General features: G+C 38.4%; 1 protein-coding gene across 8 annotated transcripts in view; it reads right to left on the minus strand.

The window, feature by feature from the left end:
• kcnip4a (potassium voltage-gated channel interacting protein 4a) overlaps nucleotides 1–18,812 on the minus strand; it is a 138,206-nt gene that overhangs the window by 14,513 nt on the left and 104,881 nt on the right. Inside the window, exon 2 of one of the 8 annotated variants that reach the window (XM_044096784.1) lies at nucleotides 2,413–2,508. The exons of 6 other annotated variants lie outside the window; for them this stretch is intronic. In XM_044096784.1, the coding sequence (XP_043952719.1) occupies nucleotides 2,413–2,508 (96 nt within the window). Of the gene's footprint in view, nucleotides 1–2,412; nucleotides 2,509–16,419; nucleotides 16,956–18,812 lie in introns of those variants that run through there. One more of the 8 variants, XM_044096779.1, reaches the window with a different exon arrangement.

Raw genomic sequence — 18,812 nt, forward strand, 5'->3', positions numbered from 1 at the left:
TCATTTTTTAAAGTCGCTTGCCGATTTAATGAGTGGCGGGTTGCGCTTTTTGGGCTCGTTTTTGAACGTGAAGTTGCTCATTTGGGCTTGGAAATAAGCAGAGACTCATAATAAATCCCAGAATTTGTCCGTTATTAAGGTAGTTTTAGTCAGTCTCTCCTTGTTCATCATTTCTCAGATGATCCCCCGCTGTGTCTTTGTTAATGTCAAGTTAATGTATTACCTCTGAATGACGTCGAGCTTCGCGTTGCGCTCCAGAAAACTACAAACATCGAGACTAATTTAAACAGCGCAATAAACGTGAAAACAGCCACGAATGAACGTGTCCGTAGTTTCCAATAATTATAATGGCAACTTAATTCTAATTATTAATACTAAGATAAGTGTCGCAAATCTGTGCAGCCATCTGAGCTGTGAGCTGCAGGAGGAGCTCTGTGCGCAGTGACACCAAATGCAGGGCCGTAACACAGAACCTGGAGGCTGGGGGCGAGGGGGGGGTAAATTTGATTTTAAAATCCTTCTTAGAGTTTTCCAGACAACAGTGGACCACACAAACTACTCACGTTTTTTATTTTTCTACAATCTCCTCTTCAGTTCAACCTTATCAGTGGAGACACATTGTTGATGTTACCATTATAAAATAGCTTACAAAAAAGTATTGGCAAAGCTCAATGTGATTTTCACAGGAGGCGGAGTGTTGTCAGCACCTGCTGAAAGTAACTAAAAAGTTACTTTTAGTGTAACTTAGTTACTTTCCAAATCAAGTAGTCAGTAATCTAACTAAGTTACTTTTTCAAGGAGTAATCAGTAGTTCGATTAAAGTTACTTTTTCAAAGTAACTATACCAACACTGCCTGCGAGTTTGATATGATTGGCACTTTTCAGTGTTGTGCGGAGCTGAACTAACTTACCAATCACAGTGCTTCAAATGGAGCTCATTGACCCGCAGTGCCTCTCTGAACTCAAAGCCAAGTTCAGGGAGGTGAGTGGAAAAGCAGACAAGCTTGGGCAATTTTTGAGAGAATTGCCACCCAGCTTCCCTGAGCTTTCCCAAATGTTCAAGCGGACCATGTGTCTTTTTGGGAGCACATACTTGTGCGAAAAGCTCTTCTCTACCTTGAACTTCAATAAGTCCAAGTACAGGTCCAGACTTACTGACGAGCATCTTCAAGCTCTACTTAGGGTCTCAACTGCCTCCTCCCTTAAGCCAAATGTGGCTCAGCTATGCGAGAGGAAGCGCTGCCAGACCTCTAGCAGTAAGAAGTAGGCAGAAGAAACAGTTTATAAACTGTTATATTCATAACAGTTTATGTTCAATGTTCCATTCATGTTCAGAAAGTTAAAGGTTAAAGAACTGTTAATACAGCCATTTGAATCTGAATTATAATAATTACATTTATCTAGTCTTCTATAGCTGCTGTGTTATTATTATATTTTATTTATTTATTACTGATTAATTTTTTTTTCTTATGAATTGTTAATTTATTTATTTTTTCATCTTATTTTGTGTTTAAAAAATAAAAATAAAGACATTTGATAACATTGGAATGTTTTTGTAAGAGCTTTTCTTGTGGAAAACCCGATGCGGCCCAGCCTCACCCAGACTCTACCTCCATCGGCCCCCAGGGAAATTGAGTTTGAGACCCCTGTTCTAGAGTTATTAAAACCAATACATTTCAAGGCACTGTAACTTTTCAAAACTACAATATGGAGGATAAACGTTTAGCCACAAAATGTGATACATCTGATAAAATACCTTCTGGTAGTCTGTTGTACCTTATTTTATCAGGTTTCTCATCTAGCCTTTAATAAAAACCAAACAAAACACTCATTTAGTCTCTAAAACAAATATGATATCAAAAGTAATTAGTGTAGTTGAGACCCCTGAACACAAGTCAGTGTGGCAGAGAGCCTCTGGATGAGAGTGCACAGTAATAAACCCCGAGGAATGCTTTAATGGGCTTATTATGATGGCAGACGCTGTCTGGGCACTGTCACTGCACTGCAGTGTCCTCGCAGCGCTGCGCTCCATTCTCATAAACCTGAAGTGTGACACCCTGTCTAAGTGCCTCATTAGCATCAAAGAGTTTTGCAGCACCCAACAATAAAAGGCCAAATATTCCAGCAGACCACATTTCACCTGTTGCTGTGGAGCAAACGCAGCGCTGTCACAGGTGATGTTTGCCCTAAACCTGGTCAAGATGAAATGAAAAAAAAAAACAGGCAGCACCTATAACATTTTGAACATTCAATCATTATTTTCATGTTTGGAAATAAATCTGCAAACATTTCTCTGTGAATTGGTGGAAGGCAGATAACCAAAGCCTTGAAGGCCACAAGGAGAAAAAAAAAAAAACAACAACAAAGAAAAAACCCCTATAAAAATCATCAGAGAGAGGAAGAGCCACTTGCTTTGATTGCAGGAGGATGGCTTTTTGCCTGTGGAGCATGGAAAAAGCCTCATGATTCGAGCTCTCACCCCTTGCTTGTGGACAATCTGAGGGTAACCTGGGAAATACAGCGTCATCTCTCGTGGTTACCCAGGCAACAGCCTCAGGTACATTTGCTACAGGAAGCTGGGCATGCAGGAGATGAGGGGTGCATTAATGCTCAAGGTGACAAAATTGGCCTCTCTGGTTTTTCAGGACAACACCACAAATATTGTGCACAGTATTAAGGTTACAGCTGGTGGCCTAAAGACAGGACAGAAGACCAGCACTGACAATAGCTGGTTTTAAATAAAACTGGTGAGTTTGTAGTCGTACTACACCGGAGCTGCAAATTTAAGCCAGCAAGAGAGACTGTATTGGCTACTGCAGCTTATTGTCAGTGTGCTAAAACATGACTCATTAAACTTTAGAGGCATTAAGCATTAAATTTATGAAGTTTATCACATCAAGCCTTCCAGGAGTTGTTCTAGTTGCTCAAACTTCCAACGTGTAAGATGTTCTTTTCTTGAAATTCTGTTTTACTTTTATACCAGATGTAACAAAAAGCTGAAATTTTATTTTGTTATTCCTCAAAATATTTTCCTAAAAATCTCCAACATGTTTTTGGTCAAACTGAGACCTGGAAGGCTGTAGATTTTTTATTATTATTTATGGATAAGAGCTCGGTGGTTCTCTCAAAGCTTTAGAAATGGCTTTTTTTTCTCCCTTTCCAATCTGATAAATATAAAATGTTCCTCATCTATTCTTCAACTCCTTGAGATTGTGATTGTTGAGATCTTTTAGCCTACTTCACTTTGTCATGGAGGTACTGCTTATTTAATTTCTTGATTGAGGTTTTGCCGTCATTGGATTTCATACTGTAATTCAAACTCAAGGATCACTGTGCTGAAAACGTTCACATCCGGCCATTAGAACCAAGAGAAATTAGTACATAAATAGTCAAAATACACAGCATCTAAGTATTCAAACTGAAATCGTACACCTCTCAAGCTCAGCACCACATTGATAGTCTAAGTAACACCTCTGTTTAAAAGTTAATAACATCATTTCCCCTCCTACTCAGAGCCATTCTTAAAGATTTAGTGCGTCTCTAATGACACCTGTGGGTGCTCCGATAAGGCCTCTGGTACTTCAAACTATTTCTCAATCATTTGATGATTGGTGAAGACAAGGGCGGAGGGCACACAGTGTTTGTGGCTAGTCAACACGACGCCAGGAGTGCTGATAAACCTCTACAAACCTGAGCTATAAAGAGGTGTCGCAGAAACAATTACCTCACAGAGCAGAGGCAGTGAAAATTGTCTCATAAATCTGCAGTCTGGCCTGGCAACATTGTGGAGGTTTCAGGGAAAAGGGGAAAACTTGTCAGGAAAAAAATGACACATGGAAAAGTGAAATAAATCAATCTAGACTTCATATTATTCCTCTGTCATTATGCTAAGTCTAGTTGTAAAATCACAAAGACTACTTCAGCTGACTATAATATAAAATAATCTAAGCTTCTTATTCCAACACTACTAGACTTTGCAGGTCCTGCTCAGTGTGTCAACAGACGAAAAGCAGAATCGGGATTGGCACAGTCTTCATACTAATGAACAGAACTGTTAAAAAACAAACTTCTCCGCTTTGAAATATAGTCATTTTACTTCAATTGAAGGTTGTTTCATAGCACTGTAAATAATACCACAGTAACTCCAACGCTTAGTGGATGAAACTCATAGGTTCCTGTTACCTCCCTGCCAGCTTTCCTTCCTAACCTGATCGGAGAGGACACGTCTCAGTGCTTTCACTGAGACTGAACTGGACAGATGTTCATTTTATAACAGAGATATATTAGTCTTGACAGCTGACTGGCTGTATTCAGAAGCATTAGGTTACTACAGAGGGACATCCGTTCAAATTTAGAGCTCAAGGACAATGTGGCAGGGTTGGAGATCACGAGTGTCTGCAAACAATGAGGCTATAAGAAAAATTTTGCTGCTAAAAGCACTAAAATCAGGGTGGTTGATAAAAAGCCAAACCAATACCAGGGACACTCAGTTTCATGAAGGTGAAATGAAAATTCAGCTGGTGATATAAATTGGTCCAGACAGAATCCCCAAAAACCCAGCCTTTTTCAGATGGCCAAAACATCATACTGACAGGTTGTTCAAAACTACAACACTCTTCGGTGTGTACGTTTCTACTGAGAGAGGATGATTAAAGTTAGCCATTTTTAGTGTCACAAGTTAGACATCTGTAGCAAAAGACAATAAGTGGTAGTTCTGGAGTCTTCAAGATCTCATAGATGATAACTCAACACAGCAGCTTCTTCCTCACTCTCTCAGGTGTTTACTCTGGATCCCTCAAACACTGAGTTTGCACCAAGGAGATGCTGTTGTGAGGCAGAATCTCCTAAATTTATCACTTCAGTCTTACATGTCTTGTCTCTTTGTGTTGTAAATGTCTGACTTTACTATCCGTTTCTCTTTTAGTGGCCTTTATGAAATAACCAATTGGAGCGTGGAGGAACAAAGAAGGGGAATAAAGACTAGAGCCTCTCTACATTGGGGAACTTGAGCTCCAAAATGAACACTCATTCATTTTGAATGTGTGCTCATTTCTGACTTCACAGAATTTCCTACTTTTTTTGGAAATTATGTGAAATTAATCAAAAACTTGTCAGTTTTTAAGAGTAAATTTTTACCTCTTTTCTTCTTTTATCTAGATTAACACTTTGTCATCCATTGATGAGTGAGTCAAACAAAATCATGTAATTACTAATGAAGCCTTTATTTGGCTTTGATTTCGACTTTACTCCAACATAACATTGGATTAAGAATTTGACAAATGCCAGGTCTTAAATGGATCAAGTTATTATCTGGGGCAAAATCTTAGGGAACGTAAATCTACTTCAAAGATTGATTTATTTTTGATGTAAAATGACAAATCTTAAATTGAACAAGAAATCGAGAAGTAATTTGAAAAAACACTACTTTTAGCTCTGGTAGATAAATATGCATTTCCTAAAATCCTTATGAGCAGGTTAGAGCATTACAACAATCAGAAGTTGGAATAGACCTACATAAATTTGACTGGTGCATCTCTAATACGGACTGATAGGTGGAGAGAAATAAAGTACTGGTCGTCTACAGTTTGTTTGTCTGTTTTACTGAGAAACAACTGACAAAGTGTGTGTGCTAACATAGAATCACTGTACCCTGGTACTCTTTCCATTTTGATGCAAAATGGCACAAAAATGTGTTGTTGTCCTGAAGAATCCATGCAGCAGATTCTAAACATATTTTAATTATTTAGTTGTGAACCGCAAACAAATATCATCATACTGTACTTTTGCCTTCCCTGAAAGAAAAGAAAAAAAACCTGATCGTTGGACCTTTTTGAGTGGCAGCTCTTTAATTGGACAGAATATGCAGCTCATCAAATTTATAATTCACAGCCACGTCTAAGCAACAATGCTGCCCCAGCCATTCTGCCATGCAGCGCTGCGAGAGAATGAGGCTGCGAGAGCCCCATGAGGGTCTTAAACAAAGAAAAATCTCTCAGCAAAATCTAATTACCATGGGACACAGTGTAACTAGCTTTCTGGTCTATAGCCATAAAGCAGTGTACCACCCAGCGTCATCTTCTCCAACGAGCCAACAGAACTGCCTTAAAACCTAAAAAGATTGGCATTAGAACTTCCCCCTCTGCCCACATCCCGGCTGTGTCACTCTCTAGAGTTTCATAAATCAGCTCTCAAAGGTAAGGTCGAGCTGGAGGGTAAAACCTTACAAGGCTTAAATCAATGTCACAACCCCCCTGAAAAGAGTGGCTTTTAAATAATACATACATTTACATCAAGCACAAACTAGAATTATTCAAAAAGCTCCTTAAAAATCAATAAATCTTGGATCAGTTGTTATGTCGACGTCCAAGTCTTGATGAACGGTGCTGCTGAGCTTGCAGCTTCAGCTTGAGATTTAAACCTCTTTTTTCTTGCATATTATGTATTAATACTGAGGGCAGCGGAAAAAAAGATGCATGAGCTCAATACAGTAAGTGCAATGGCCTTAGTTCAACCTGGGGCACAAATCATATTCACCGAATGAACCGTTGACCAACAGAGAGCTGTTCTTATACTTTAACTTCAAGAACATAGTGAGGCACACGTTCAATCATTTTAATAAAAGGTACAATAAGCACTGGAGTAGTCTTTAATACAGAACACAGGAGAGTTGAAGTCATAAAAGTTTATTTTCCTTGTTTTAAGTTAAAATGTTAGTTAAGACTTTATTTTTGACATTTCGCTCAGTGTGAATCTTTAGAAACTTACTGGACATCAGTATTGCCATTATGAGGTGTCTGCTTTACATGAATACAAAACGTACTTGTAACATTGTGACGTTAATGCTACATTACGTATGTAGCATACGTAATGTAGCATACTGATAGGTGATTTCAGCACCTATCAGTGTTGAAATCAATTAAGATCTGAAGAGATTTGACAGTAAATGAACCTGTCTCCAATTACAATGTCATATTTTAATTAGAGTTGTGTCACGAGAAACCGAAGGAGGGAATCAGTTTTCTGACATTTACACAGCAAAAAGCTGGGAGCCCTTGATATGCTCCTGATGACACCTCAGTCCACTGATGCTGACAAACCGATCTAATCTCAACCTGGGCTCACTCCTAATATAGCCGGTTCTGAGTTCTGGCAGTGAATCACAGAGAAGCAACCAGCTGAGGTTATCAGCCTCATCACAGCATTCTGGTGCTCATTTCCATTTAAGGGTGAGCTAAGAAAACATAGTAGGATATTTAGATAGGTGATGAAAAGGCTGATTATAATGATGGTTTAGCTGTCCTGGATGTGTTCAGGACTTAATTGTGTCAAGACTCAATAATTTGTGTCTTGTGCTACCCTGATGTTTGTCATTTCCTTTAGGCACTTCACAAACCACAGTCGTTATCCAAGATGAGTTTTGTAATCAGGCTTTGGGAATTGTTGGCATAAATATTCTCTCAGCTTCTTTCTAGGACTCTAGATTACAAGCACTAGCAGCCAAAAATGTCTTTGCGATACATTGCAGTAAGTGAAAACTTTCTAAAGAACCTCACTTCTGACAGTGTCAGCTGACCTCATTGTTATAACAATGAGTGAGCAATGAGCTAAACACCAATATTGAATATTACTACTACATTATCAAAGTCAAAATCATAGAGTTGCTTCCTGACAAAGTCACTGCACTTGCAAAATCAAGTGGATATCAAAATTATAAACTTTTTGATCAATGTTGAGTAATTGGCTCCAAAGCAGCTACTTGGTTTGGTCCGACATGTTTCACATTAAATCAGAACAACAGAATATAATAAAATTATCTGATTGCAAGATATTTAGGGTTGAAGCTAATGAAGCAGTCGTCAATAGAGTTTCGATTTTTAATTTAGACTCCACCGTCTCTGTAAAGGTCAGCTCGGCATTAGCAATAGCTTCCGCAGGAAGCCATGTTGTCCAATGACGAGATGCACAAATGCAGAGGCAAAACCATCTGGTACAATTAATTATAACTGAATCACCAACAGCCTTCAGACAGGAGCACAGCAAAAATCAGAATTTACTCAAAATGCTGTTTTCTGTTTTAGTAAAACAAAAGAAAAAAACCAAAACAAGAAAATGTGACAAACACTTGGCAACTTGCAATTAGATGAAATTCAACCAGAGAGAGCTGATGAGTCTGGGAACCTGCACTGACAGAATTGTCTCTGAGATATCAAAGTGACCTGAAGGTCTGATGTTTCACAGGTGCTACAGGCACAAAGGATCTCAATGATGAGCGTTAAAGCAGGACGGATTTTTTTCGTGGAGCCTGTATTGCCTTTTTGTTCACATAAAGCCTCTGATGATCCCTCGGCTTCAGGCATTAGACATAATGAGGGGGAAATGTAATGATTACGTAAATCCTGCTCACACTTGTAGGTGAACCAGAAAGATGGAAATAATGTGACAATTAAAGTGTTTTCTGTTCAGAATTTAAACCATCAGCTTGTTTTATCCTTTATGAGTTTTGCCAGTAATGCAAAACTATGTCATAGAATGCATCAGCCCAGTACAAATCTGTCTAATTTAATGCGGGGTGTTTGAAAATATGAGTATAGGTGAAGCATTGTGGCAAAGCTGGATTCTTCTGATCTGCTTACAGTCAGAAGATAAAACAGCAGGCTTCGTTGCAGTGACAGACTGTCCTGAAATGTAATAAATTCCTCTATCGCTGTGCAAAATACTTTCTTGCACTGTGAGATAAATAAGAGCCAAACATCCAGAACACCAAAGAAGACAACAGCAGACACAACACTTTGGCTTTTTGGAGCAGAACATTCATTCATGGTGATATGAGAAAAGTAATTTGAGCACAGAGAGGAGCTGCATAATAAAGCCTGTTTTCAAGATCAGATAAATCACACAACCCAAGGAGGAGGAGGATACAGATATGCTATTTATTCCCATTTGGTGGGCCAAAAAAAACCCCAAACCCTAAACAAATAATCCTCAGAGACCTAAGTCTGGTAAAGCAATATATCACTGCTTTTATTTAATATAAACAACTCTGAGAATAAAATGGTTATTCATCTGACTGGCAGATCAAAAGAAATGAAAAAGATGAAAGGCAAATTTTATAACTTACAATGTGGGTACATTGGAAAGAGGCAATTACCACCACTTGTTTCCTGGTTCTGTGTCCACAGAGATTAATGTGTTTTGGTACAACGTGTGTGTCAACCACAAAACAAAATCAATGAATGATGGTTGAATATAAGTGTCTTTATCCACAGTGAAACAAATATACAAGCTGAAAAGCCAGGTAGAGAGGAATAAGCTAGTAATGCAACAGCAGCATAAAAAGCCAGTTTGCAAATGCAATTGAAATCAAGTATTAAAATCTATGTTTTTGAAACACAATTCAGGTGTTTGGCCATCACTACATTTTGGATGCCTTGGAACATTTTCCGAACTGACAGCACCATGTTATGTGGATGTTTTGATGCAAGAAATATTGGAGCATTTCACAACATGATGAGCAAAAAAATTGTGTGGAAATAATTGGAAAAATTTCAGAAAATCCCCCATGAAGTTAAAGCTAGTGCTTAAATGATTTATGACCCCAAGGACTGATTTATGACCTTAAAGTCAAAAGCAGTTGTAAAGTGGTTTATGGATGGCAAAGTCAGTGTTTTCTAGTGGCCATTAAAAAGTTTTAATCACACTGCCATTAAAAAAAAAAACTGAAAATGTGAATGTGAGCAGCTTAACATTTACACCAGCAGGAATGGGCAAAAATTACAGCAAAATATAATGAGAATGAGAAACGTGTAGAAAGATATATAAAATGATTGACCTAAGTTTTACAACTTAAAAGACAATTTTACAAAACAGTTCAGTCAAACACTGAGGAAATTTAAATACTCCAAAAATTAAAGATTTTGCAGAAAAAGTCTCTCACCCATTGTTGTGGCAAAGATAAATAGATTTTGGAATCCAAACTGACCGAGAAATGAATTAATGTCAGACAGTTGGCTAAAAATATATTTTAATTAAAATGTGGTAAGTGGTAAGAGCTAAGGAGAAAAATTACTTTTTCAGTCCTGGAAAATTATGATTAAGAAAAAAAAAAAAATCTCAAAATTTTTCAAAACTGGGAATATGGTTAGCACTTCACTTTCCACCACTAAAGACAGGGACCAATCCTGCAAAGATAAGTGAGTATAGAAAATAGACAGCTGGAGGTCTTCTGTTGCTGTTTCATTCTTTTTTCTACTGAAGACATTGACGTTCAACCTTTTGTATAAAATATCACAGCAATTTTTCTTTTGACTAACTGTTAAGTTGTACAGTTGTAGTAATAGTTTTTGGTCTTCAAAGCACTGATAAATCGTTGCATTCTTCTGAGCACACAAATTTGGAAAGGGAACTTTCAAAATGACATTTTTAAGGCTTATGGCAGGCATTAAGAGAAAAAAGCAATCGTTTATTCTCAGATGTGTGAGACTAACTTTACTGAAGAATGGTCTGGAGACAAGGCTTAAAGGTTCCTTATGAGAAAACGTGGACACTTATGCTGGCCATAATGACACACCATCAGAGAGTGGAAGTATTTCTTGGTAACTCAGAGAAAAGAACAGTCTATGATTTTAATTGCAATAATGTGTCACGTTGAAGTGCTTCAGTAATAGTCTGTCGCTGAAAAACCTTTCAGCAGGTACAGTGGGGAAGGTTCTTTCCCCCTTACACAATTATTTCCAAGACTGAAAGAGAGGACATTGCTGGAAGATGCTTTATCCAACTTGAGTTTAGTGCTTTCGATACAAAACTGTTTTATAAAGAAAGAGACATTCTGTCTGATTTACTTTCAAGTGTGTCAGCATTGTTCCAGAAGCTGAGAATAAACCTTTCCACTCACTTAAGTGCATTTTACTTTGACAGGACAGAACAGTGATGAGATCCCAAAAAATGTCCTTCAGAACATCATGTCGATTTTCTATCAAAAGACACAAATTACATTCAGAGTGGCACAACGCAGCTTCCATGTGGAAAATTTTAACTCAAAAATCTCAAAAAAAGCAAAACTAAAATGCCTTGATGGTGAATTGTCCTTTATTACGTGTTTGACAGTGAGGCTTTTAAATTGTCACTACTGTTGTGAAGAAAATGTGCGAGGTGACAGCCTGATTTATGCTCTATAACACCAGCCAATACTACTGCTCTCTTTTTTTATGGTTATCTGTTCTTTACAGAGAAGTAGAACTTGCCCAAAATAGAAAATTAGCATTTTTATTTGCTGATAAAACTTTAATTACATCAGATGAATAAGTTAATATCCATCCACTTTTTTCATGTTAGATTTCATGACATTTCTTAGTTCACGCTGTTACAGTAAAAGAGTGTGGGCTGTAAAATATCGGCCAATCTAGACAAAAACACAGATCATAATCAGCAGTAAGGTAGGCCAATTATTACTGCATTATGCATGAGAACCCATGTCCTTGGTTTAATGTGGAGAATATTCTTGCTTGATTTATGTAGCAACAAGGTTATTCATATCGCCACATAATTAACACAATGGGCGTCTTAAATGATGATCCTGGTTGTGGAGACTTGATAGAAGCTAAACAACAGATCCATTCTAAGGTGGTGAAAGGTTTGACTGGTTTCTCTTTCAGCAACACCTTTAAGACCACAAACCTCTTCATCTACGCCTGCTGCACGATGTATGAATTAAGCCCAACTTAAACTTCAAAACCATTCTCATGTTTAAGATTTCCAGATTGTGCTTTAAATGCAATGGCATATAGAAAAACAACATGTATTCATAGGGACCATGCACTATATGAAGAACCCATTGTCATAAGCCCACTTGCTGAAGCAACTTATTCAAGAAATTCTAATATTTCTTATGTAGTCACTGGGATGAAAACTAAATCTTTAAAGACAAGCCCGGGCTTCTGCAACCTTCCACATTAGATAATTGGCTCTGATGCATCTCAAATTCCTCCCCTATCGGAATATATTATAAGTGATGTTTTAATCAAAACTGATTGCTGCAATGATGATGTTCGTCTTCTTCTTCCTGACCTGAACTGACAGGTCTCTTCCTTTCAATTTGCTTTTTTCTTTCTATGTCCTTCATATGTCTAAAGACTCCAGAGGGACCTGCCGGCAGGACGCTCAGACAAAGGTCAAGTCGCTCCTCTAAATAGGCATCATGGAAAATAGCCTAAGGGTAATCGAGCTTGTCGAAAAGTCCTTAAACGGATTGGCTCGTGGGTGAACATTTGCAGGTTGTGAGAGAGCTGCTTGCAACAACAACAATAAAAAACAAACTCCATCTTAAACTCAATTACCTGTTTTCAAGTCTTTTGTTAAGCAAGATGTGTTGCCAAGCTGAACATCCTCAGTTAGGTTTGATGGATGTATGGAGAATACAAACAGCTGAAATATTAAAAGCAAACTCAGCTTACTCAACTACAATGATTAAAGCTCGACTCGAAACGATCGCATAAAAATGCAGCAGCTGCACTTAACAAAATGAAAAAAACAAGTCTATGATGTTTTATTGTGGTGGGTCTTAAATCTATCACACACTGCTTACTTTTAACAATATTAAACTGAACATGAACAGCGTGACGATCACAGTGGGTTACTGTGTTTGAGACAAAGCGAAGAGCAACCACAGGGCGTACTATCAGGAAGATCTGATCATCTGCAACATTCACATCAGACCTGCTGATAAATACCAGCAAACAGCAGCAAAAAAGACCATTCAGTCTCGTCGCATTAAAAAGTTAGTCTTTAGGCTTTTAAACTAGACTGAATGCTTAAAAAGTAAATCGTAAATGGAAAAAAAATTTCTGGTCATAGAAACTCTATTGCAAGTCCTGAATGACAATTTTCATCATCCGTACCCAAAAGGCAAAGATAACATGGATTCAAAAACTGTGTTGACAGTTTGTCTTTTATTTTTTTCTTCGGGTTATTTTCATGTCCTCCTTCTCTGACTTGAGTAAACATAAAAAGTAGCCATCCATTCTAATACTTACAGTAGATTTGTAGCATGAATGCAGGTATATGTAGGTTATAGTATTCCTTGTGACAATGTATATGGTGTTTATTGTGTCACAAAGTGACATGTGAATATTGGTTTAAAACATGTTTGCTCTTTACTCAGTGAGTATCCAGAAATTTTACTCAAGTTAAATGAAAAGTACAACTCAGTAAAACTACTCCCAGAGGTACATTGTGTTACTATCTACCTCTGAACATGTGTTCATGCTAATACCAGCACACAGATAAAACGGCAATTTACTGGGCTTGGTTGCCTCGTCGATCTCCACGTCTCACCCACTCAAACACAAACGGGATAGACTGTCTCTAAAAATGTTAGAAAAATTAAATAAATGGTAGACTGTAAAAAAAAAAACAACTAAACAAACTAAAAAAAAACCTTCATATATCATTTTCCACACCAAGTTAAGAAAAACCAAGCTGCAATTACTTTTTAACACCATTCGTAAGGCAGACAGCAGGAGCATAAACTCTTCTGCTGCCTATATTTACAGTTGAACGCTTTGGTGAGTGCAGAGTCTGATGCAACGACCTTGTTGAGGTTCTGAGAAAATAAAAGCATGTCAGTGAAAGGGAAAGGCTGATGATAAACTTCCTTTGCAGCAGAGGAACAGAGGAAAATACTTGCTGGAATTTCAATGTGCTTATCTGCTCTGACTCAGTTTTTACAAAGCGTACAGTTTCATTTAGCAGGCGACTGACGCTATACAGTAATCTGAGCAATTTAAAACACATGGGGGACATGCTTCTCAGCTTGCTGCCTCTGTGCTGTTACCATTTCAAACCTGAAGCCCAGCTGTGAAGCCCCCAAAACATTTACTCCGCTGAGTCTTTTCAAGTACTATCTTCATCCTCCCAGACGTCCCAATGGAGCTGCTCAGGTGGCCGGGAGTGGAGAGACGTAATCGTACTGGGCACTGTCCAGCTGTGCACACATCGCTCGGTGTTAATGCCAAGCAGAGCATGCATTTTCAATGTAACTGTGTCCATAGGGGATTGAATAAAAAAACAACCAAAAGGTATTAAAACTCTGAGGTACGACACGAGGTAATGGTTGCCACAAATCTTGGCTAGATGGATAAATGAAGAACATAAACAATTGTGTTTAAAACTAACTGCAGTTGTAACTGATGAAAGTATGAATTCTGCTCTCCACCAGAAAATCCTGCAGCACAATGTCTTCTTGACCTTCTGGTCAGAAGTATTTTAGTTATGAAGCAGGATGAAGCTCCAGATCAGACCAACAAGTCCAACAAGGTACAGCCCCCAGAGGTTTTTCTGTGTCCTAGTCAAAGTTCAAGCTTAAATTCCACTAAGATGCTGTGTTGCAACTTTAACGGGGAGTTCAGGCTCAGAAAACAGTCAGTTTTGCTAAAACAATTTTCTTCAGAAATGTGGAACACTGACTGCAAAATACTGGCTATGCTTCAAACACTTAAGTGAGACCATAAAAGATAAATCAAGAATCTTCAGGTGTGTAGTGCTGTAAAGAAAAACTGAGCATGTGTAAATGATCAGCAAAGTTCAAATGTCTGCAAACTAAGTCAAGAAGTAACAGAGTTGCATTTGTTACTGGTGGCAATAAATGCGTCACAGTGAACTAACATTTTCTATTTTAATATATTTTACATCAATGTTGACAGATCAATCCCGTCATTACATAAAATATAAAACCTATGTGAAAAATTCAACAACATGAGGATGAGGATGTAGTCAACAATTTGACAAACTGAATATATCTCAATATTTAAAATCAGATCAGGACTTGATAATTAAAATATGTTCTCCAGAAGATTAGTCACTGCAACTTCATTCATATCATCTACAATATATATATGTGTGATATACATATATATATGTGTGTGTGTGATATTTATATATATATGTGTGGTATCACGTGATATTTAGTTATCATAGTTACTGACACAACTACTGATAGAAATAAGTAAACAGTCAAAATAAATTAATTTTTTTACTAAAGATGTATGAGCTGTAAAAATGAAGATGGTGTGTTATTTTAATTTTAATAAGTGCATTTAATGGAGAGCAATACTGTGTTAAGATATTGTTTTTACAAAATAGCTGGCACCACAGTTTCTATCAAACTAATGTAATCTGGGTATTATTAACATATAATAAATGCTGAAACTTAAATTTTCTTTAAGGAGTAGATAAGTTTGAACAAAATGGTAAAGTCTTTTATCTTTTAATAAAAAAAAATAAAACAAAATGACCAGAAATGATTTTTTTTGTAAATTCTTTAAACAGAAAATTACCTACAATAAAATAAAATCCCACTTTAAATATACATACAAGAACCATTTGAAGAAATTTATATATCATCGAAGTCCCATTTTCATGCCACTGAAATACTTCCAGTCTCAGAAACATAGAAGTAAGATTATATTTTTAAGCAATGTTGGCTTGATTTTTATCACACTTACTATTAAATCACCTTAAGACCATTGTTATCAAACAGATCTGTGATGTCACACTCAAAACTATTCACCTCACAGTGAAAAATCATTTCAGCCTCGTTTTAAATCCCATTCCTCATCTTTCACTCTCTCCCTTTCTATTCCGCAGCCGGTTTTCTTTCTCCAGATGACATGATTGGAAACGCATGCAGACACCAATTCCTGAACCGTCTGCTTGCCAAGCTCCATGATTTCAGGGACTTTCTGAAAGAAATGAGACTTTGGGACATGCGTGTGTCCCAAATGCACAGATCGCATCAACAGGCGAAACAGAAGCAGGGAGGGAGGCTTCATATCATGCGTGAGCTCCCTGCAGAAGTCTATATGTTGGGAAAGCAACTCGCATCTGTTTAATGAAGCATATAAAAAGAGCTTCCATGAAATGTCTTTCCGTTTGAAATAGCTCCATAAAAACACGTCTCTCAGCTCGGGTCACAAAAGCTTTGTCCTTTTCCTGCTTCACATATTTCTGTTTACTTATCTGCTTTCAGAATAAAGCTGCTGCAGCATTTGATGTATTATTCTAATTAGATGAAGCTATAACGTGTTTATTGAGAAGTTCTCCAGAAAGCTGGTTTTGAAAAGTTTGCAAAGTGTTTTTCAAAAAAGGCTAAAAATTAGGATATTCTCAAGAGTTTGAATCTACAGGATTAACTTAAAACCTCAAGGTTTTAAGGCTCAAAGCAAGCAGGATTTTTGACACATTTTCTGTTTTAATATTAAAATAAAAGTTGATTTGCTTCTTATAAATCTGGCATATTTTTTGAGGATTTAAAAAAACAAACAAGCCCTATAACTTAAAGAAACACACAAGAATCCAGGGTGGCAGTGTTTACATTCATTTCTATCTTTCTCCTTAAGTCCCTTGTTCTCGCCCTCTGAGTCTTACCCTCTGAGAAGCTGATGAGCCCCAGGATGTGCAGGAGCTTGATGGAGGCGAACACTAGCACCACAATGCCCACCGTCTGCAGTCCTTCTGTCTCCCAGATGGCGCTCAGCATCGCTCCACCCTCCGCCCACTCTTTGCCACCATACCCCGACCCAAACCCGGAGCCTGAGCCGGCCTCTTCCCCTTCCGAGCCGTCGCCAGGACCAGGACCAGGACCAGGACCAGGACCAGCACTCCCACCCGGTCCTGCACTCCAGTTCCCCTGCACCCACTCCAGCGCTACCCCAGCCTGCGAGCACCGGCCGGGCGAGTCCCAGCACCCTCCCACTACCCCTCCGCTCCCTAAATCCAGTCTGGGGTCAGGTTAAGCCGAGCCCACTCCCTTCCGGTTAAGAGCCAGATGAGAAGAATCATAAACTCACAAAGAAGTCGGTTAAAACTTAGAATAGATGACCCTAAATGTCCACGTCTTCCCCCTCAAATGAGAGAAGTGGCAGCTGCGTAAAAGCAGGACAGAGGAAAATCTGGCTCCTTTCTGACAGTTTATGGCTTTCTGCTGCTCCTCCACGCGAACACCCTGCCTCTCTGCGATGTAAAGGGGAGGGAAGATGAGAGGGAGTGGATTGGAGCGAGGGAGCCGTGAAGGGAGGGCAGCGGCAAGAGGCGTTCTGCACGAACTTCTCTATGGAAGTGCTTAAATTAACTTCAACTGCAGCTCCTGAAATATAAAAGGGAGCCCAGAAAGTGTCACAAGATTATAATACCACCATTGACTACTGTGCTGTTTAGCAATATTAATAAATCAAGTAAATGGTGTGCTTCTGTGGCTGCAGAAAGGACTGAGGAAGCAGAAAACGGGGAACAAAAAGATGAAAGTGAGCATGGCAATTGCATTTGAACAAACAGACCGTTCTGAAAATCAATCATGCACAACTCACAACAATTGAGAACACAATGTTTTTGTCAGATCATTTAAAAAGGAAGCTCAAAGTAAGAGCAAACAAACACATTTAAAAATGAAATATAAAAAAAAAGTGCATATTTGGGGAAAAAAAAATGTCTGAGGTGAGTCAGAATGTGTCTGCTGAAACAGGTTTCATTAAAACAGCTGACTTAACTTTAAGTCCACCTGCATGAAGCAGACAGAAAAGGAAAACCAGACACAGAAAGTGGCTCTATGACAGAAAGTGGCTGATTTATGTGGTTAGTATTTGGCAACAAAGGAGAGAAAATACTACCATCTGCTGGCCTTCTCCAGAGAGTCTGTTTTCTCCTAATGCACAGTGATTTCTCTACAAGTGCATATTAATAAATGAGAATATTACAGAAAAGGTAATGTAATTTAAAGATTCTGTTAAAAAGGCAAAAAAGTCTAACATGGCATTTCATACATCAAGTGACAAGTTTCAAGTGTGTCTTCTTGTTAGTTCTGATGTTGATGACTTAATTCTGTACAAAACTCAAAATGCAGGTTGTCAGCAATTTGAATATTAGACGAGGGCAATAAAAAGGAATATATTATCCCCCCACCCCACCAGGGGGTCTTTTGTGTGCTCTAGTGTCCCTTATATGACAGTAGGCTGACAGGAAGGGGGGAAGGAGAGGAGGGAAGGCATGTGGCAAATGTCGGCGGGTCCAGGAATCGAACCCGCGACGGCCGCCTCGAGGGCTAAAGGCCTCCAAATGTGGGTTGCGCTATCCCCTACGCCACCACAGCACGCCCCATAAAAAGGACTATTTAAAACAGAAATGTTATGACCAACATCAATCAATCAGAAGGAAGACATCTGACTCAGCAGACAGTCAATGACGGCGTCCATCGACTGTCTGGTCAATGACGGCGTCCATCGACTGTCTGGTCAATGGCTGTTCTATTACTTCTTGTTTTCCTCACAAGAAGGGATAGACAAAAGACAGGCCACTGCTAAAGAAGCTCACAGTGCACAAGCATATTAGAGGGAAGTTTAGAAGAAAAAAAACAAAACAAAACTTGGTAAAAACAGTTGAAGAAGCAACAGGGAGAACTTGAGCGTGGATACGACTGAAGTAAACCTCACTCACAAGGAACGGACTGCAAAGCTGTGAGAGCCACAGCATGTGGGCTCCAACTGTGTTAAACCTCTCTGGAACCAGAGACAATATAAGTATGTCACCTCGGCAAACCAAAAACAAAACAAAAAATTACATGTTACATAAACATAATCAAAGTTAACAGCAACTTGAAATCTAAACTTTTTATTCATATTTCAATGTACTGCAACGCACCATTTCTAAAAGTATTTAAAACATACTTTCAAACTTTTTCTGATGTTTTGTGAGTAAAATAAGTAGAACTTTATGGATGGAACAACAATATATCTGCACTCTATTTGATTATTTTGACTACTCTGCTC

Source organism: Gambusia affinis, linkage group LG18, assembly GCF_019740435.1.
Source record: "Gambusia affinis linkage group LG18, SWU_Gaff_1.0, whole genome shotgun sequence".
Taxonomy (NCBI): domain Eukaryota; kingdom Metazoa; phylum Chordata; class Actinopteri; order Cyprinodontiformes; family Poeciliidae; genus Gambusia; species Gambusia affinis.